Here is a 22,123-nt window from a genome sequence, read left to right as displayed (position 1 = left end):
TTTAAAAGGGCCCGTGGCTGTAGGGTCTGGTCACAAAGAAACAAAGGTCATGAAAAAAGGGAAAGGAGGACCCCAAGTCCACAACCCATTTCATTCATGGTGCCTCGTCTTATTGAAAATGTTTCCTTGTCCTAATGGATTTTCTAAGGTGGGTGAGTGAGTGGGTGAAGATGACAAAGAAACATGATTAGATAGATACCAGTACCTTAATGTTTTTTAAGATTGTTGATTATGACCTTCATTTATTTCTTAGGCTTTCTATTTCCCTTCTTTCAGAAAGGTGTATATATATATATATAACCCTATTTTATTCCCTTGACAAACATGATATCTTGACTGCCTCCATCAAGATCAACCATTTGGACGGCGAGATTTTTGTGCCTATTGTGTCGATTTTGATTGATTATATGTAGTAATACACTAATACCAAATTAATTATACATAATCCTTCCTCATGCATCTTTCACCTTGTTTCACAAGTAAGGATTAATCGTTTAATTAATCTATTCATTCAAACTCTCTCTCTCTCTCTCTCCCTCTCTCTCAAGCAGGGGTAAGACCATACATTATGACTCTCTTCAAATCCCATAATGTTGGGAGGAGCCTCATGTACTAGGTATGTCTTTTTTTATTTTTTATAATTTATTGTTCAAACTGTCCCTCTCTCTCCTCCACCTTGTTTAATTTTCAATTATTTATTTATGTTTTTGTTAATCGAGATTCTAACCCGTGATTGCAGTCACATCATCTCTTTTATTTTTTAGTTTTATTATTTGATGGATCAAGATATCAGATATCTCAAGTTTTTCTTTTCCTTTTTTTTTTTTCGTTTTTTGTTTTTTTTGGTACGAAGAGATATTTCAAGTTTTCTCACATGCTAAAGCCTAAAAGCTCATCACTTTGACAACTCTTAAAGAAAATTTTCAACAACCAGTCTATCTATCCTTATAGACTCTATTGAAATACAGATATTTGCAGGTGAAACATAGATATTTATCCTCTATAATTGTCTGTCCGTTCATTTTCTTAAATTCTTCTTATAGGGAGTGGAAATGATCACCTTACTCCCTGTTCGAACACACTATCTGGGTGGGATCCCCCCCCCCCCCCCTTATTAGAGGGACTTGGAAAATGGATTAGGCAAAGAATTGCAAGAGATAATTTTCCAGTGAACCATATAGCCAAAGGACCTAAGGACCCTTTTTTTTTTTTTTTTTTTTTTTTTGCCCTCTTAGTTTGAATGTATGATTCTCCTTTATTTAGCCATTTCTTTCATTTGGGTGTAAGGTTGTTAGAGAAGAGAAATCCTCGGCCATGTCAAAGATAGAATGAGAGGTTTTTGGGAGTTATTATTAAAGTCAAAGGTGAAAAATGAAAGAAGACTACAAAAGTGCAGTGTTCAGTGTGGGGAAAAGGTGGTGTGTATCCAAAGACATGGCTATAATGCTTTACATGCTAATGCCAATAATAATGTTTGGACTCTGGGACTACCACTAGGGCTATATGAAGTTTGGAATGACAGGTTACCAAGAGGGTTGGAGGATTCCCTTCTTTTGAGGCACTACTGAAGTAAACAAATTAAGATTCCCATCTTTTGAGGCACTAGTGGAGTAAACTGAAGGATAAACTGAAGGATAAGGGTCCAAGCTTGGTTGGGGTGAAGAAATAGTATTAGCCTATTAGGTGGTTCATTGGATTGGACCGTTTGGGTTTGGCTTGAATTTTAAGAAGCCCGTCACTATACTTAGTGAAAAATAACGTTTCACTATTTATCACATGGCAATACATGGGTTAGACCATGTGACAGAAGATCAGGAAAGCATCTCATTGGTATGATTTCAGCTTAAAATGAGTAGATAAAGTAGCTAAAATTACAAAAGATGTCAATTTATATTTTAAATTCACCTTCAATTGATGGTTTTTTAGTTATTTTACTAAAACTTTGAAATCAGAGTTTAAACAACTTTCCTTACTTACTTTGGTCTATAATTTAGTGATTGAGACGTATATGAGGTCCTTTATCACATGGACTAACACTTATACTAGTAAATGACAAATAGTGAAACGATATACTTCACTAGGCATGACGCCTAGAAGGACTAAAAACAAAAATATAATAGAGAAAGCTCTTTATCTCCTGATGCCTGCACAGGGTTATATTTTGGAGTTCAACCGAGGAGATGAGGAGATTCTTATTTGTGATTCGATTCCCAATCACTAATTAACGAATTTCATCACAAGTTCAAATGTTCAATGTTAAGTGCCCTAAATAATTGAATAAAAGAGATGCAATTTGAACTTGTTAAGGAGATTATCATGATTAAATCTTACACTTTAGGAGCCATCATAGTGATAGATTCTAACGCACGTAAAGAGGTGCTTTGCATGCGAAAAGTGAATAAACGGTTCTCTCAAAGTAATCTCAAGCAGATTAACCAAACTGAGGGGATTCGAATTTTGAATGTGATATAAAATACAAGGAATAAAAAAGGATCCTATATACCTATTGTAGAAATCTTTATTGGGAGAGCAATCTCTATAGGGGAACATAGTGGTCAAGCACATGTGGCAGCTAATGAGAGCGCATGCTGGCATATCAGGTCGTTCTCTGTTTTTCATTCTTGGATGCATTCCAAGACTTGAGAACGAGAATATATACCAAACTTTTTTTTTTTTTCATTCCATAACATGTTCTCGATTTCGAACAATTTCTTGGTTCAGTACAGCTCTCCCAACCCACATTGCCCTATAGCCATGAACACGATTTTTTTTTTTTTTAAATCCAAGCGGGTTATTGGTATGTTATATTTCCATTCCGTATCTCCCTGTTTGATTGCATCTTGGGGTGAAACAGGGCTGGGTGGGGCCAAGTTTTTTAAAACCGTAGCCCAACCTTAGTCCTCTTAGCTCAATCCAAACCCAACCCAGCCCCAAGTCCGACAGAGATAACTCAGCCCAGGCCCAACCCTGTCGGGCTCAGTCCAGCCCAATCCGGCCCTGATTGACCCTAATCAAGCCGGGTTGGGCCTGGTTGACCCTGATTTTTACTAGGGCATGGTTGGCCCTGATTGATCAATCTCATGTGATTGAATAATGGTTTGTTTCATAGTCAATTGACTATTAGATTTTTCTTTGGGTTAAAAAACTTAGCCCAATCTTAAAATTTTAAATACTTTTGTTCAATAAATAATTAACCTTTATTTTTTGTAAACCAATAGATAATTAGATACTAAACAAAAATTGTAAAATGTAATCAATAAATTATAAAGCATAACCTAACATAGGGCCAGCCGGACTGGACTTAGCCAAGGCCTCAACCTTGGCCCAGCCCGACCCTAACTCTAGGCCTGAAAATTTCAACCCTAATCCACCCTCAGGCCTCAAGGTTGAAAAAGCCAGTCCAGGCCCTGTTCGGGCTCAGGGCAGGCTCGGGCCGACAGGGCCAAACTTACACCCTTCATTGTATCTTTTTCCAATGTTAGGCACAGAATTTATTCCGAGATTGACCTCTTCGATACCAATGCATGAGCACTTGGACCAACCCTAATTGATCCTTAAAATAAATCGGATCCTCTCTTTTTGTGGATTCCAATTCGAAAATGGCCTCCAGACACTGCTTTACAAAATCATGGCTCTCCATGTCTGTGTTTTAAAGGATTCAAGGAACAGAAACACCCTTTTTTTTTTTTTGGTTATTGGAAGCTTTACATATATAGTTGATAGAAGGGGGGGGGGGGGGGGATCGAACCGGAGAGGGGATAAGATACCAGCCAAGAGACTTGAACTCGAGACCTCTTGGTGATCATGGGCATGAAGCGCACCACGGCTCGCCAACTGAGCTAAGCAGTTGTTGATATTGTTTTGCATCTTTTTTATTAGAAAAAAAAAAAAGAATTTCGTACCATTTTACCCTTTTTCTGTAACATTACACGGAGGTTAGGCTTCCTGGTTGCTGCTTTCAGTTGCAGCAAAGAAATTAACATCAAATCTACAAGACCGATAAACTCTAAACAAATCTTCAAGTAATCTCAATTTCCCCGCCCCCTCTCTCTCTCTTCTACAGTGACCTTTTTATACCGCAAAAAAGACAGGTTTTCTGTTGCATTTACTGCTTTGAGGCACCAATCTGGCCGATTCAGGTTGATTCTGACTAGTTTAAGCCGATTCGAATCAGAATCGGCTCTGATCAGAACTGGCAGAATCCAGCCTTTGGCCGACAAATTCCCCCAAGGCTCATGCACGACCCCGCAACATACACGAACCGAGAGATACCGGGGCCCCCATGTTCACCAGGGAGTTTCCTCTCAGGCAGGTGGCCCCAAGGGGAGAGGCAGAGTCGAACTCAAGACCTTCAGCTTCCTTAGGCCTTGTCCCTTGTCAACTACACTGCCCCTTGGGGTTGATCGATCTGATTTTTATTGAACAGAGCTACTATTTCTAATTTAATTTCATTAGTTCACTATTTCTTCTTGTACTAGTGATGAGAGCCTTGACATGCCAACTTTAGGCTGTTTAGCCAGATACTGGATTCTACATAATTATTTCTTAAACTTGATTGCGGAATGGTGATGATTTATGATGCATTTACCTCATTGCCTGTGTCCTTTTACTTGGCTTTAACAGCAGCCAATGAGGTAAATGCATCATAAATCCTCACCACCACCTTCAAGGCTCAAGCCTTTAATAGTTATCTAACATTGAAGACATAAGCATGAACAGCAATGGTGAAAACCTAAAACATATAATTGATTGAACAGAAAACATTATGGAAATGTAAGCTGCGTTACATGGATTGATACATAAATAGCAGTACTCAAAATTGGTACCTTGGCAACCTTGGACTCATTCATCAGGAACTCCAGTAGTCACCTTGGTGCCTATTGGTATTGGGCCATATAGAGAGATACGTAAATCACCCTGGACCACTCGCTGGTGAAAATTAGTTTTATATAGGTCCCAGAACTCAACACTGAAAAAAAATAAGGAAATGGAATTGTTACACAAACAAAAGAATACATTCACTCAGGAGCTAAGAAAACAAGAGATATAGGGGTTTTAAATGTTTAACCTGACTTGTGGAAGAGTAAACAAGGAATATCCCTTGGCATCTGTGTGCATGTCAAGCACAATCAGTGCCAAACGGGAAAGCCCTAATGCATCCATGTCGATCAACTTCTTAATCCTACAGCCAAAAAGGAGAGAAGCATCAAAATAGAACTGACTGAAACAAGATGTAAACATATAGAAAAATGATTAACTTTGACAGAATGTAAGGCACATCAATTGGAACCCAACATTATTATCAGTGCAGTAAATCTGAGACCAGGCTGTGGAATTCCATGGAAAGAGAAATCAGTCGAAACCACTGAGATATCTAGGTTATATTGAAGGAGTTATGTTCCGGTCAAAGTTAATTTGGTGCATGAATGCTGTCAAAATGGCTCTGATTGAAAATAATTTTTTAGACATCAAAACAAATGAATATTTTACCGTACTTTCGGTTTTTAGCAATGTTTTACCATATTAAGATTTATGGAATTTATAGATTCGAGAAAAACCCCAACATTAGAAAATCAAAAATTTCACCTACCACCGAAAATCTAGTTTTTGTTCTTAAACTGGGGAGTTGGCTTTTTATCCTTTTGGAATTTTATTTTTTAACTATTTTTATTGGATTCAAATAGGGGGTATTTGCTTATTTATGAATTATATCTTAAGTAAATGAAATACAAATACAAAAACATTTACTTAACTGATATTTGGCATAAAGAAGTGTCTGTTTTGACAACTATGATTCTCAGTACATTGTGCGAGTAAACTTGGGTCAAAAACCACAAGTACCATTTTGAGTGTTTTTTTTTTTTGGTTAAAATAGTTCATGCATTATGTTTAGAATATCAAAAATAGGTTGTATACAAAAAATCAGATAAAAAAAAATGCATTTTGGGCCTCGAAACCACCAGCTCGAGTTGGCTGGGAAAAAGTCACAGGTTTTGACCAATTTCGACCATATCTCGGTTTCTGGCTGGTCGAAACCCGAGTTTTAGAACCTTGTGGAATTTTACCACAAATTTAAATTTTTTGAGCTACACATTATGCCTAGTAGGCGAGTCTTTGCAACGGTTAAGTTGTACTATTGCAACCATCAGGTTGCAGGTTCGAAACATGGAAACAGCCTCTCCGCAAAGCAAGGGTAAGGCTGTTTACATTTGCCCCTCCCAGACCCTGCAGTAGCAGGAGCCTCGTGCACTGGGACACATTTTTTTTTTTACACATTATGCCTATGGGACTACAAGAATACAAAGACTCAACAAAAGTTAGTTTATCAACCAAAAAGAAGAGGTAAATAGAACCAATAGCACGGTCCCAGCAGTGGGATTAGAAACGTAGGAGTTAAGACTTAAGATTCATCACCAAGACATGCAGCAACGCATGATCTTTGTTGCCTAGGTTCAACCAAAAGTAAAGGAATAGATCAAGCAGGATGCTACATAGAACTAAAGATGTGGGGATTAACAAGGAGCCAAAATTCTCTGAGGTACATAAAATGCTGGGCCATCTAATAACAGAAAATAGATAAAATGTGTACATGACATGTGAATGTTGAGATGGATGGATGGGGTAGTATGACCAGAAAGTGTAAATCAGGAATAGAAACATTTGCAGGACCATAGAGTTAACACCACACAAGATGTCAGAAAGTTGATTGAGATGGTTCAATCATGTACAAAGGCCAAATGACTATGTCGCTGCGAACTGATTGTGCAAGCAGAATTGTTGAAAGCACAATGGAAACAAACCAAAAGAACTTGGGTTGAAGAACTGCAAAGGGACATAAGTGCCTTTTAACAGAAGATAAGGCCTGCGTAGAAGAGAGTAGAATGGTAGACAGGATTGTGTAGTGGATCCCTACTATGAAGGTTAGGGCTTAGTAGAGTAATTCCAATTTGAATCAACGCTCAATGATCCAGGAGAATTAAGGTATTTCAGTATGATACTGGTAGAAAGAATATAGGCTATATAGCCCCTATTTTCCCATACTCTTCCTCATCCTTGTTATCCACAGGCCCAATGAAACAGTATTGAAGAGCAAAAGCACTGCCTAATTGTTGCTAGTACCAGATCTCCTGTTGTAAGCATCTGTTCTATTGGCAGTTAGACATGTTATTTCAATTATTGTTTTGGTGTTCTTCCATAGCAGCCTTTATCTTTTGTCTTGCCCATGTTGATGTGTGTTAGATATACATTGTTATAGCCCTTACTTAACAGCTCAAGCTTTTGGAATAAGCGGTTTTAACAGCCCAAATATTTGACCTCTTCACTTTTGGCTGTACCTACTTCGTTGTACTTCACAGAATAGAAAAACCAAAGCTACTTGCACAATGGTATTTGGAAGTCTGAATACAATGACTGATTTTCATCAGTTTACATTTGCTCCTTTAATTCAAATCTCCACAATTCTGATGCAGACAAAGGATACAAATCTGTCCGATTGGACTTGATTAATCTAAACTCAAATCGTCAATGGGTTATATAGGTTATGGGATTAGCAATCTTGGGGTTGCTATTGTAATGAGCCAATTACCAAAGGAATTTGAGTCCCATACAGGATTGTGTGCTAGTACCTTCTATTTTTAGTTTCACTTTTTCAGTCCAAGTAGTTTCTAGGAGATTCTATTTTCATGTTTTACTTGGTCTTCAAGTCTACGAATTTTGGAAAGTCTCAGAATTGTGGCGATCCTAAGAATAGAATGTGTAGGGGTTATTTAGTCTATAAATATGGAGTCTTATCACAATGTAATTCAGTTTTTTTTAATTGAATGAATGTGAAATTAGAGGATTGCAGGATAGCTATTCAGTGGAGCTTGGTTGGAGCTTCTTGTGGGTAAATTCCCAGGGTCATAGCCTGGAAGAGTTATGTTCCCACAGCTACTGTTTGTTACATTTTTTTTTTCCTAATCTGGTGTTATTTCAGTGACTAACAGGTCAGATCAAAACCCATACCCTTGATCTGTTCCTTACTTCCTTTTTTCCTGTGATACAATGTTTGGACCTTTTTATCAGCATACAAGTTTCATTCATAAATTAAATCAATCCCTTGCTGTTTCAGTCCATATTTTGAACATCAAATTCTGTCAACTAACCCCGTTGGACGCCACCTTAACACCCTCTTTTCTAACTCTGTTTTATACAAAGCCAGAGGCCATACTCTGTTCAAGCCACAACACAGTAGCAGGCCAATCGCACTCTTTTACTTGTGGATTTCAGCCATATTTTGGGACTGGTTGGACTGTTCCGAAAGATGGTTCGACCAGATTTTCAGCCTAATAAAACACTGGTTGTTGAGTTATCTAACCTTCTCCTAATCTGATCTGCACTAGCCCTAACTGTTGTTCCAAAATTTAACCCTGATTACTTAATCTAGGGTCAAGGTTTGTGGCCCCCCCCCCCCCCATCAAGTTCACATCCCCCTTCAACTACTCTGCCTTCTCATCCACCACCACAAATCCTTCTCTTATTCATATCCAGAAAAATCAACAGATTCTTCATGTACCAACAACAACTTCCGAGTACTGCAATGGATTATGTACCAGTCCCAAATTGTTTTCCAGCTACTCATAATAACTAACTGACTCGATGGCTCAGACTCTCAAGCCTTCTATCAAAGATGGAAATCTGGAATCCTTTGCTTTTACCATCCTAAATGGACTGACCATCCTGGATCAGCTTAGATTTCTCTGGAATAAATATTCACTCAAAAACCTGATTATATTGCAGTTCCAGTGAAACACAATCTCATAAGAGGCTTCTGAGACTATCACATTTGGAAACATATCATGGTACCTACAGATATTATTCTGAGTTTGATCATGTCTGAGGATCTAACCAGAGCAAGGCCAACAGATACATCTTAGTTTACCAAGTCAATTGAAATTTACAGAAATCAATAAGTAGATATTTATAGAATTCAAACAGTAGCAAATGGTTTCCCAAGCATGGATTGATTTCTGATAATCTTTCCCAAGGTGGTTGCATCTGCATTCTTCATATTCAAAACTCTTCTTTTTATCAGATACTAAAGGAATTTTTTTGGCGAGAGAGCAAACATATGAAGCAAAACCAAACTTGCAAGGGACAAAGAAACCAAATAGAAAATACCTAACACAATTCAGCCACTGGAAGAGGGCGGGCCTTGGTGCAACAGTAAGGTTGCTCCATTGTGACCAAGTGGTCACGGGTTTAAGTCTGGAAACAGCCTCTCTGCAAATGCAGGGGTAAAACTGCGTACATTATGACCCTCCCCAGACCCCGTAGTGGCGGGAGCCTCATCCTCACTGGGTACGCAAATTACTTCAGCCACTGGAAATGTGAGGTAATCATGCTCTACCCTTTTTCCCCCTTATAGTGATGATTTAATATTTATGTTTATTTTAATACTTATTTAACTATCAAAATATATGGAAAATATATCCCCCCATCCCTTGTATATCTACAATCCAGGTGAGCTCGTCTTCGATTAGAAAAAAGCTAGCCTCACAGCCAAACATACTCTCAAAGACCAAAAAGTCATGTAAATACTTCATCTCTTTTACAAAATTGTATCTCACCTGCTTGGTGTACCACTAGCAATATTGACACGGCCCTTTAACAAGGAAACCTGCATCAACCAAAACAGAACAACTATCTTATAGATTAGAGAACAATTCTTTCACAAATCTGAGAATCGAGAGAAGGTTCAGACAAATTAGATTAGAGATCTTATGATAGCCAGAATTCTGAGATCAAACTTAGAAAACAGAACCTAAAAAATCGATTAAACAGAAATCAGACTTGTAGTAAGGAAACAGGAAATCAGTTTCAAGTTTGAATTTTGAATTTTGAAACTGTAAGAAGGTTCTAAACAGAAACCAATTGCCAAGTATGGAAGCAGAATTGAAATCAAATGGTTAGATTTGAAGTTTCAGAAAATTCCTAGTTGGAGTAGGAATTCAATTAACAAGAAAAAAAAAAAGATAGAATTATTAAGCATAGCTCAAAATCAGAACTAAAAACTGATATGAAAAGAGAAGAGAATTGCAGGAACTAACCTTCTAGGTGTGATTTGGTATGATTTTGATTTCAATTTCAGATTGATTTCATGAAATAATCAACAAATAGATTTTGGGTCAAGAAATTGAAATTGTTTTGGTTGCATCAATCTGAAATATTTCAAGAATAAGAAATCCATTTGATAGTTGAATTTCTGAGAATAGATTCTCTTATTTCTTTGGGAGAGGGTGGCGGTGCTAGTAGTAGTGGCAGGTGGTGGTAGTGGTGGCTGGTGGTAGTGGTGATGATGGTGGTGGTGGTGGTGGCTGTGGCGGTGGCGGTGGCGGTGGCGGTGGCTGTGGCGATAGGGTGGTGGTGAGACCATCAGGAGAAGAAGGGTGGGGTTTTATTTTTAACATAAAATTATTGCTTTGCCCATCAAATTAACCATGTGCTGATTAAAGAGCAATAGTGATGGCAATTTCAATTTCAAAATTGAAAGAGTTTCTCACCTATTTCAGAATTTCAGTGAAATTTGATTTCTATTTCACTGAAATAAGGTGCAGAAAACAAACTAAACTTCCGAAATAGAAATCACCCCATGAAATTGAAATAGAAATCATACCAAATCAGCCTGTAATCAATAAGAAGAAGAAGAAAAGACTATAGAAGAGAAGAAATCAGGTCTGGGATACCAATCCCATATGCCAAACTCAACAGCTTAAAAAAAAAATTTTTTAAAAAAAACACTCATATTCTTTACTCAAAACATCTCTAATTGATGGAGAGGTGTATTACATATATAAAGACCTTCTGCAATTCCTAAATTGACTCATAAAAGGACTCCTAATCAGTCTCTTATATTGACTTAAAGTAAATAGACTTAAAACAGAACTCTTAAAGCTATTAAGTATCCTAATCTAACTCGAACACTTAACCTAACAACTAATCCCGTGTACTAACTTTACCATACTTTATGGGCCTTATAAATAAGACCACTTACAATGAAACCAAAAAAAATAAAAAATAAAAGGCCCAAGGACAATAGAACCCATCAATGGGCCAAAACAAAGTCTTTTGAGGAAATCAGTCTGAATTGCATCATCCAGATGTTGCATACATAAAGAAGTGAAATTAAGACAGAGAAATGACCTGATCATCCACCTTCATATGTTTTGCAAATAGCTTTGCACCACAGCATTCTTTAGTCAATGGCCTTAAACCCCTACAGATTTGTAAACATAACTAACCATGTAAATCAGTAGCAGCTAAAGAACAATGGTTTCTTGACATAAGGTGCAGCAAAAGACAATTGCAAAAGCCCTATAGAAGCACAAAATAATATGGATCCCTGTGACTTCCTAATCCTACCCTCTCTAACAGTTCAAAATTCAAACATACAAAGAGCTAGAAAGACCTGAGAAGCTCCAATGATCTTATGGCAGATGTACTGATTACAATAACTGCTGGATTTCCAGGATCAATGCCCCCTAAAATCTGTCCTTCATAGAGCACTTCTTTCCATGACGTTCCAAAAGCAGCCTTCACATGCTCGCTCAATGTTTCAGCATCTTGCTCCAGGCCCTGAGATAGCTCCAGCATGCATGTATCTTCGTACACACACACACACAATGACAAATATCAAATGATATATACACATGTATCTACACATTTCAAGTTTCAACAGACAAGAAGAAAAATCAAAGACTGTGCAAGTCGATAATCGTCAGGACTCAACGACTTGCTAGGGATGACATTTATGGTCCAGGTGAAATTGGGACCTGCCCATAGACCTAAAGTGCTAGCCCAGGCTCGGATACATCCAACTTTCCTGGTGTATCAGGCTTGGGCTTCGAATTTGACCCAAGCAATATTAACCCCAGAATATATCAAGCTTATGCAATTTTAGATTGAAACAAATGACTGCCTTAAAAGAACAAAATGGAAATTAAAAATATAAATAATTTGACTTAAATTCAATATCAACCTAAACCTAAACAAATCCATCTTTTGGGACTTTTTTAACTGCATCATTTCAAGAACTTGTTTTCTGTCTTCTCTCTCTAATATTCTCTGCATTCTATTATGGAACCAGAATTTATGTTCATAAAAGGAATCAGGTCTTGCACTCAACATCCAATTTCTAACATTGTTTCATACAGTTCTCTTTCACCTTCCTACTATTCTTTTGTCTCTTCCTTGTTTTCTGTCTTCCTTCCTCAAAACTGGCAGGAGGCTCTACCAGATTCTCGATGGAAAAATGCTATGCTTGGAGAGATGAGGGCACTTGGGAAGAATGACACTTTGGAGCTGGTTTCTCTTCCTCCAACAAAGAAACCTGTGGGGTGTAAGTGGGTTTTCACAGTTAAAAGGAAAGTGGATGGAACACTGGACAGGTACAAAGCCCGGCTTGTTGCCAAAGGCTTCACACAGACTTATGGGATAAGATTACTAGGAAATGATGCAGATTCATCACCAAATGGGGCTTGTTTCATTAGAAATAAGTCTAGGTTGGGTTACATACTTGTTGGGCCTTTGATCCCATGAGTTTCTAATGTAATAGGCCACTTTCTAGGCCTAAAATAGGGGTACATAGGTTGCATACGGGATTAGCCCAATACTTAGTTTTTATTGTGTGTTTTTAATTGAACCGGTTTAAATTGGTTGCATCCAATTGGTTCAATTGGTCTAATTTAAGTGAAGTGATCCTATTGGCTAAGAGGTTCTTATATCCTATTGGCTACTAGGGAATCTTCTTTATTTTAAGTAGTTTAAGTTGTTTTTAAGTCATTAGGACTCTATTTTGAGTCTATTTTAGTTTCCTAGTCAGTTTAAGTTAGCTAATAGGTTAAGGATTGGGTTAGGCCATTCCTTTTTAGTGTCTAAGTCTAATTTTGAGTCTTTTATATAAGGTTCTAAGGGGGCCATATATTGAATACGAATTTGATTAATAAAAATTAGCTTTATGCTTGCTGCCATTGCTGCTGCTTCTCTCTTCAGAGACTGTCTTGTGTGTCATATCAAGACCCCTCGTGAGTCATATCAAGGGTTACGGCTGGTGGACTCCGGCGACTCTTTGCATCTTGTAGATCGGGAGGTCCTTTTTCTTCAATCAAGTTTCTTCAAAGCTGCTGCTATTGAAGACCTGCAACAAGTAAGAAATTCTGCAACTATTCTTCTTCCTTCTAGAAGGTCACATACAAGGTGATTTTCGTGAGAATTCTGCCCAGCCAAATCTAACCATTAGAATCTGCTAAAAATTTGATCAAGTCTTCCTCAAACCCTAAGAGAGACTCAATTCAAATTTCAGCACCATCCACCCAGCCGATTGTCTGAAATTACAGTTTTACCCTTCTCTCCTACTTCTACTAGGAAACCTCCACAACTCCAAATCTGTCCATCAGTTTCAAACCAAACTTTCAGCATACATCCCTTACATCATTGTTGACACTCAATCCAAGTTTCAGCCCCAAACTCCCACTCTAACCCCTTCATCTCCTTGCTCCATTAAAACCCAAACCCAAAACCCTAAAATTCAATTCTGCCCAAAATTACAGAATTTCAAAACTCATCCAAATCCTAACCTTTTTATACCATATTGACCCCCTAGACCTGCCCATTAATACCCTATAAACCCCTTTCCCAATATCCAACCCAAACCCTAGGAATTGACCTAAATCCTAGTGTTGTCCATTCGAACCAGCAGCCCCTTTTGTTATTTGATCCTGTTGTTTGGCTCCTAGTAGGTCTCCTACCTATCTAGGACTACATTAAGTGGTATCAAAGCCATGGATGAGCTTTGACCATCCCCAAACAGAATTCCGATGAAGCAGGAAGATCAGGAATATAGTCTTCAAGGCGTGGAGCTTTCTCTTCGAAGAACCATGGTGGCATAACAAACTCTATGTGCTCTACCTCTGAACCAGCACCAACTGTGAATGCCCTATCCATAGAGTCTTTAGTGTTAGCAACCTTCTCATCTAATACTTGAGATACAAGCTCCACCTCTTCAAAAACAACATCTTGAATATCATTGATCTCCTATGGAATATTCTCCACCACCTCTTCATCTTCTGCTGTTTCAGCTTTGTCTACTTTGACTTCTTCAAGGTAGACCTCTTCAGTAGAATCTTCCGCATGTTGACTTTCCATCTTTGAAGCTCTAGGCATTGTCTCTTTCTTTTCATCACAATTCACTGTGATTACTTCAGCTTTGTCTTCAACTTGTGCTCTCTCAATTTCCTTTGGCAATGAACATTTGTATTCAGCCGCTGATTTAACACTGATGATGTCAGATTTCCAACACTCTTCAACTTGCAAACGGAATCTCATTGATGGAGGCTTCAAGTTGTCTTCAGATTTGAAGGCTTTTTGGTGGTGATGTTGTCGATGGGAATTTAAGTTACCTTGTTGTAGAGCTCCATGGGAAATATTTCTTACTCAGATCTTCTTTCATCATCTTTGCCCATGTAATAGGTTCTCTACCACGGTAGTCAGGATAATCCATCTGGGTTCTCCACCAAGTATGTGCTGGTCCCACCAGCTTGGTATGTGCTAGTCTCATTTTCCTATGCTCAAGCAAATCATACCAATTAAAATAATCATCTAAAGCAGCTAACCAATCACAAAATACCTGTGGATCTGGTCTGCCATCATAGTCTCTCAACTCATACGCCTCTGGAGGTCTATGGCGTCTCCTGTAATCTCTGTATCCTCTGTTCCTATCTTCACTATGATCTCTGTCATGCCTACGTCGATCCCTGTAATCTCTGTCTTCTCTGTATTGATCTGTCCTTGGGGCTCTTTGTGCTACCGAATTGACTTGATATTTGTCCTTTTCTAGGGGAATGTTGTTGCTCCTTACTGGAGTAGTTTGGTATTGCTCAATTCGCTGCAATGTTTCACTTATAGCCCTTTGACCAGCATGAAACTGCTGAAGCTTCTCCAGAATTTTGTTCAAAGAGTCGATGGAGACAGAGGTAATGGGTTGCCAAAATAATGTAGTCCTAGAATAGGAATTAATCCCACTAGGAACCAAGTAGAACCAAGCTTAGGGTAAGCCTGCTGTTTAGGGCTGATTAGGGGCTGTTTTAGGGCAAAATTAGGGTTTAGGATGGGAATTTGGGAATGGGGTTTATAGGGTTTTAATCTGCAGGTTTAGAGGGTCATTATGGTATAAAAATATCTGGATTTGAATAAGTTTTAATTTCCTGCAGAAATTAGGGTTAGGTTTCGGGTTTTGTAAATAAGGTAAACAACTAAAATTATGGTTTAAAGTAGGATTTAGGGCAGGGGCTAAGGTCGACTGTTAGAGGGGCTAGGGGGAAGATTCGGTTGCAATATGGCAGGTTTCTGATGGCTGAATGTGTCCCAGCAGAAAATTAGGGTTTTTAGGGTCAATGGAGAAGAGGGATCTTAGGGTTTGGATGGACAGAATGGGCAGCAGCTAGGGTCGAGTGGAGATGGTGATGAGGGGAAGTTATGGTCCAAATCTGATCAGATTCCAATGGAGGAGCAGATCTGAATCAGAGTTTAGAGTCTTCTAGGGTTTATGAAAATAGGACAGAAGAGAAAAGGAATTGATTGGGGAAGGGAAGAAAGGATAAACAGAAAATAATAAATTCAAACTCACTCTCGAATCCTCTAACAGCAGTTTGAATGGTTGAAGGATGAAGCCACCTTCGAAGAAAGATCCTCCCAGCCGTCCCGGCGTAAAGAGTCGCAGGATTCCACCCACCCTTCCACCTTGATAGAACCACAAGGATGCATAAACTCTTGAGAGCAAGGAGCAGCAGCAGTAACCAGCCACGAAATCAGTGTTTTAATTCAAATCTATTGTGGGGGAGCCTCCCACGATATTCTTTATTTTAATAAAAGGCCTACGGCCAAAACCTAATACAAATCTAATACCCCTCACTTAAAATCATGGAAGGAGAGAATATATCTAACTTAAATTAAATTTAAACTGTAAATTGTCCGAACTACCCCTACTTGACTTAAATTAAAAGACTATAACTTAAAACTACTAATTAAAGGAAGATTCTTTATTAGCCAATAGGATAAAAGAACCTATTAACCAATAAGAGCTCTTCACTTAAATTAGACCCATTAAACCCATTGAACCAATTGGATTCAACCAATTTCTAAGCCGGTTCAATCTAAAAAACAGAAAAATAACTAAGTATGGAAAAATAGAAATCCTAGCCTACGGCTCCCTATTTAAACCCTAAGTTCAGGGTTTCTTCTTCTTCTTCTCCCTTCTTAGGGCTGCATCAACTCTCCCCGTCTTGAAAACATTCATCCCCGACGAATGGCTGGAGATCACAGAATGGTCTTCCAAATCAGGGTCGAGTTGCTTGAGTTCATCTTCAGCGGATGGTGCAATTTTGTATGCGGACAGCAACTCTTTGGGGGATGAAGAATATTGAAAATCTGGCTGGACAGCAGCCTTTTGACATACCACACGAACACCTCGTAACTCATCATCATCAAGATAATTAGCCACATCATACTCGTCATCAGGAGGAAGTGGGTGAATGCAATTTGCGCCTTGGTCGTCGTCTTCACCTTGAACTTCTTCCTTTTCAGCCACGTTGATGGGCTTCTTCTTATGTGGGCAGTCCTTAGCAATGTGTCCTTTGTCTTGACAATAGTAACAAGTGAAGGGGTCATTTCGGCCCATAGGAGCCTTGCCCTTATCATCCACACGTGGGGGAACAGCAGGGCGAGAGGTGCTGCCTATGGAGGAACCTTGTTTTGAGGTGCTATTGTTGATGTAGGCCGGCTTGGAAGTAGAACCCGGCTGTTTACTTGAAGCTAATAGTTCCTCTGCCTTCAAGGCCTTCTCAAAACAATCTCGAACGTCTGCAACGTCAACCACTCCAATTGTCCTGTTGATCTCACTTGATAGACCCAACCTGAACTTGGAAAGCATTTGGATGCCCTCCTCCCTAATGCTAGTGCGAGAAGAAAGAGCATCGAATTGCCTCATGTACTCAGTTACAGTCATGGTTCATTGGCGGAGGGAGTTGAATTTATCCTGCAACTGAGACCTAAAGTGCCTTGGTAAGTATTGCTTGCTCAAGTCATATTTCATGTCTTCCCAAGTGCGGGGTGCAGTACCATTAAAGTCCATCTCTCGTTCAGCAGTTCTCCACCACTCACGTGCAGGTCCGACAAGTTTAGCGCGGACTAACTTCATTTTCCCTTCTTCAGATAGATTATACCAGTCGAAATAATCTTCTATTGCAGCAAGCCAATCATAAAATACCTGGGGGTCAGAGTTACCATCGAATTCTTTCAGATCAAGCTTTACCTTTTGGTTGCCTGTATAGCGTCGATTAGTACCTTGGTCTCCAGTGAAGTAGGACCTCATATACTCCTCAAAAGTAGGCTGCCGACCTCTGTCTCTGTCTCGGTCTTCTCTATCTCTGTCTCTGTAGCCTCGGTGGTGATCTCTGTGTTCCCGAGAAGGTTCATGGGCATATCTAGGTCTGTCCCGACGATCTCTATAATAATCTCTATCATTCCTGTCATCTCGGTCAGTCCTGAATCTGTCCCTGTTACCTAAGTGTCCATCTCTATAACCCCTGTAATCATCTCTAGGGCTCCCATCTCTGTCAAGCAGCCTCTGTATCACATAATGGGGTTGGTACCTATCCTTTTCTATGGGCAAGTTGCTGTCCCTATCAGGAGGGATTCTCTGTCCTTCCAAGTGTTGCCATCTAGTCATGATTGCATCACTTGTAGCCTTCTGATCTGCTGTAAACTTGCGGAACATCTCTAACATGGCTGCCATAGGGTCGGCTGGTTGTGGCAGCATCGGGTTGCCATGTTCGTCCATGGCTCTGATACCAAAATAATGTAGTCCTAGAATAGGAATTAATCCCACTAGGAACCAAGTAGAACCAAGCTTAGGGTAAGCCTGCTGTTTAGGGCTGATTAGGGGCTGTTTTAGGGCAAAATTAGGGTTTAGGATGGGAATTTGGGAATGGGGTTTACACGGTTTTAATCTGCAGGTTTAGAGGGTCATTATGATATAAAAATATCTGGATTTGGTTAGGTTTCAAAATTCTGCAGATTTAGGGTTAGGGTTTCGGGTTTTTTAAATTAAGAAAATAGCCAAAACTAGGGTTTATAGTAGGATTCAGGGGCAGGGCTTAAGGTCGAGTGTTAGAGGGACTAGGGGGAAGGTTCGGCTGCAGCAGGGAGGTTTTCTAATGGCTGAATATGTCCCAGCAGAAAATTAGGGTTTTTTAGGGTTTAAAGGATAAGAGGGATTTTAGGGTTTGGCTGGACAGAACGGGCAGCAAGTCTGGTCGAGTGGGGGAGATGGTATGGGAAGGCTGTGCTCTGATTTTGGTGTAAAACAGAGGTAGGATGATGGCTGGATAATGCCTAGATGATCTAGGGTTTTGGAAATTCAAATAGAAAAACAAGAGGGATCGAATGGGGGAGGGGAGGAAACTAAAAACAGAAATTTAAAACTCAACTTACAATAGGATTCCACCGGCAGCAAGTTAAGGGATGAAGGATGAAATCACCTTCGAAGAGAGACCCTCCCAGCTGTCACGGCGTAAGGAGTCGCAGGATTCCACCCACCATTCCACCTTGATGTACCCACAAGGATGCAAACACTCAAAGGAGCAGAACAACGCGATGGGCCAACGAAAAAACAGTCTTTTAATTCAAATTTCAATTGTGGGGGAGCCTCCCACGATCTCTTATATTTATAATAAGGCCATAGGCCAATTCCTACTACAAATTAAATACCTCTCCTTCACAAAAACGTGGAAGGGAGAGGTTTAAGTCTAATTAATTACTTAAAACAGTGTAATGACTTAACTACCCCTACTAACTTAAAATTAAAAGAATCTAACTTAGAACAATTAACTTAAGTGAAGATTCCATACTAGCCAATATGATATAAGAACCTATTAGCCAATAGGAACATTTCACTTAAATTAGACCAATTGAACCAATTAGATGCAACCAATTTAAGCCGGTTCAATCTAAAAAAACAGAAAAATAACTAAGTATGGAAAAATAGAAATCCTAGCCTACGGCTCCCTATTTAAACCCTAAGTTTAGGGTTTCTTCTTCTTCTTCTTCCTTCTAGGAGCTGCATCAACTCTCCCCGTCTTGAAAACATTCATCCCCGATGAATGGCTGGAGATCACAGAATGGTCTTCCAAATCAGGGTTGAGTTGCTTGAGTTCATCTTCAGCGGATGGTGCAATTTTGCATGCGGACAACAGCTCTTTGGAGGATGAAGAAGATTGCAAATCTGGCTGGACAGCAGCCTCTTGACGAATTACATGAACACCTTGTAAATCTTCATCATCAAAATAATGTTCAACATCGTCAGGGGGAAGTGCATGAATGTGAATGCCGCCTTGGTCTTCATCTTCACCTTGAACTTCTTCTTTTTCAGCCACGTTGAAAGACTTCTTCTTATGTGGGCAGTCCCTAGCGATATGTCCCTTGTCTTGACAATAATAGCACGTAAAGGGGTCATTTTGGCCTATAGGAGTCTTGCCCTTGTCATCCACACGTAGGGGAACAGCAGGACAAGAAGTGTTGCCTATAGAGGAACCTTGTTTTGAGGTGCTAGTGTTGATGTAGGCCGGCTTGGAAGTAGAACCCGGCTGTTTACATGAAGTTAATAGCTCTTCTGCTTTCAAGGCCTTCTCAAAACAATCTCGAACATCTACAACATCAACCACTCCAATTGTCCTGTTGATCTCACTTGATAGTCCCAATCTGAACCTGGAAAGCATTTGGATGCCCTCCTCCCTAATGCCAGTGCGAGAAGAAAGAGCATTGAATTGCCTCATGTACTCAGTTACAGTCATGGTCCCTTGGCGGAGGGAGTTGAATTTATCCTGCATCTGAGACTTGAAGTGCCTTGGTAAGTATTGCTTGCTCAGGTCATATTTCATGTCTTCCCAAGTGCGAGGTGCAGTACCATTGAAGTCCATCTCTCTTTCAGCAGTTCTCCACCACTCACGTGCAGCTCCGACAAGCTTAGCACAGATTAACTTCATTTTCCCTTCTTCAGATAGATCATACCAATCGAAATAGTCTTCTATTGCAGCAAGCCAATCATAAAACACTTGAGGGTCAGAATTACCATCGAATTCTTTCAGCTCAAGCTTCACCTTCTGGTTACCTGTATGTCGTCGATTAGTACCTTGGTCTCCAGTGAAGTAGGACCTCATATACTCTTCAATAGTGGGCTGCCGACCTCTGTCTCTGTAGCCTTGGTGGTGATCTCTGTGTTCCCGAGAAGGCTCACGAGCATATCTAGGTCCGTCCCGACGATCTCTATAGTAGTCTCTATCATCCCTATCATCTCGGTCAGTCCTAAATTTGTCTCTATGACCTATATGTCCATCTCTATAACCCCTGTAGTCATCTCTAGGGCTCCCATCTCTGTCAGGCAGCCTCTGTATCACAGAATGGGGTTGGTACCTGTCCTCTTCTATGGGCAAGTTGTTGTCCCTATCAGGAGGGATTCTCTGTCCTTCCAAGTGTTGCAATCTAGTCATGATTGCATCATTTGTAGCCTTCTGATCTGCTGTAAACTTGCGGAACATCTCTAACATGGCTGCCATAGGGTCGGCTGGTTGTGGCAGCACCGGGTTGCCATGCTCGTCCATAGTATTAATCTTTGCTCCGGTTGCAAAGATTAATACTATCAAAGTTATCCTCTCATGTGCAGTCAACTTTGGATGATAACTGCAACAATTGGATGTTAAGAATACGTTTCTTCATGGTGAGCTTGAGGAGGAAATCTATATGGAGATTACCCCTAGTTTTTCTTCCAAGGAAACTCGAGAAAAAGTTTGCAAATTGAAACGGGCATTGTATGGACTGAAGCAGTCACCCAGTGCTTGGTTCACAAAGCTACGGTCTCAATTGAATATAGATAAAGCAATGTAGATCATACTCATTACTATTCTTAGTATATCTGTTGATGAAATTGTTGTCACTGGAACTGATCCTACTGAAAAATCTCAACCGAAGGCCTATTTGGGCAAGGAATTTGCGATTAAATATTTGGAAAAATTTTGGGAAAGCTTCGGTATTTCCTCGGTATTGAAGTTGCTCGCTCACACAAGGTATCTTCCTATTTCAACAGATGTACACCCTTGATCTCTTATCAAAGACCGGGATGTTAGGCTGCAAACCTATAGATACACCTCTTGAGGCTAATGCTCATCTCAAGAGTAAATATGGTGGGCCAGTTGATAAAGGCCGATATCAGATATTGATTGGGAGATTGATTTACCTTTCACATACTTGGCCAGACACTGTTTATGCTGTGAGTTTAGTCAGCCAATACATGCATGACCCCTATTCTACACATTTAGAAGCTGATTTTGGATCCTTTGATATCCAATGTTAGCTCCAGGGAAAAGGGTGCTCTTTTCTTCCCATGGTCACATGCGTGTAGAAGCTTTTATAGATGCAGATTGGGCTGGTTCTTGCAATGATCGAAGGTATACATCTGGTTATTGAACATTTGTTGGTAGCAATCTTGTCACCTGGCGGAGCAAGAAGCAAGTTGTGGTTGCTCGATCTAGTGCTGAAGCAGAGTTTCGTGCTATGGTCCATGGTACTTGTGAACTGCTATGGCTTTAGAGTCTTATCCAGGATCTCGGTGTTGCAGACTTGTAGTTCAACTACCTATGATGTTATAATGGGATAATACATCAGCCATTAGTACCACTCATAATCTTGTTCAGCATGATAGGACGAAGCATGTGGAGATTAACCGTCATTTTAACAAAGAAAAGTTAGAGCGGGGTGTTATTTGTGTTCCTTTTGTTAAGTCAGGTGATCAATTAGCTGATGTTTTCGCCAAAGGTCTTAGTAGTAGAACTTTTCATCCAATTATGTGCAAGTTGGGCATGTTTAATATCTATGCACCAACTTGAGGAGGAGTGTTGTAATATGGGTATAGGGGTAGAATTGTCCTAGGGGCATTACAGTACTTGTACTCATTGTACTTTATTATAAATAAAGTCTGGCCTCTGTCACATTGACAAACCATCATTCCTCAAACCACAACAATGCTAAACAAACCTTA

At 39.7% G+C, this 22,123-nt stretch overlaps 1 protein-coding gene across 2 annotated transcripts in view; it reads right to left on the bottom strand.

The window, feature by feature from the left end:
- Positions 1-22,123, bottom strand: part of LOC122667912 (protein CMSS1) — a 30,890-nt gene that overhangs the window by 7,049 nt on the left and 1,718 nt on the right. The window contains exons 2-6 of one of the 2 annotated variants that reach the window (XM_043864395.1): positions 11,447-11,639; positions 11,182-11,254; positions 9,609-9,658; positions 5,069-5,182; positions 4,836-4,969 (exon numbers count right to left, since the gene is read on the bottom strand). In XM_043864395.1, the coding sequence (XP_043720330.1) occupies positions 4,843-4,969; positions 5,069-5,182; positions 9,609-9,658; positions 11,182-11,254; positions 11,447-11,639 (557 nt within the window). In that variant the 3' untranslated portion in view covers positions 4,836-4,842. Of the gene's footprint in view, positions 1-4,551; positions 4,970-5,068; positions 5,183-9,608; positions 9,659-11,181; positions 11,255-11,446; positions 11,640-22,123 lie in introns of those variants that run through there. The other variant, XM_043864394.1, reaches the window with a different exon arrangement.

The sequence above is a fragment of the Telopea speciosissima genome, chromosome 7 (genome assembly GCF_018873765.1).
Source record: "Telopea speciosissima isolate NSW1024214 ecotype Mountain lineage chromosome 7, Tspe_v1, whole genome shotgun sequence".
NCBI lineage: Eukaryota > Viridiplantae > Streptophyta > Magnoliopsida > Proteales > Proteaceae > Telopea > Telopea speciosissima.
Note: the sequence above shows the minus strand (reverse complement) of the source record. Positions and strands in the feature narration are given on the sequence as shown.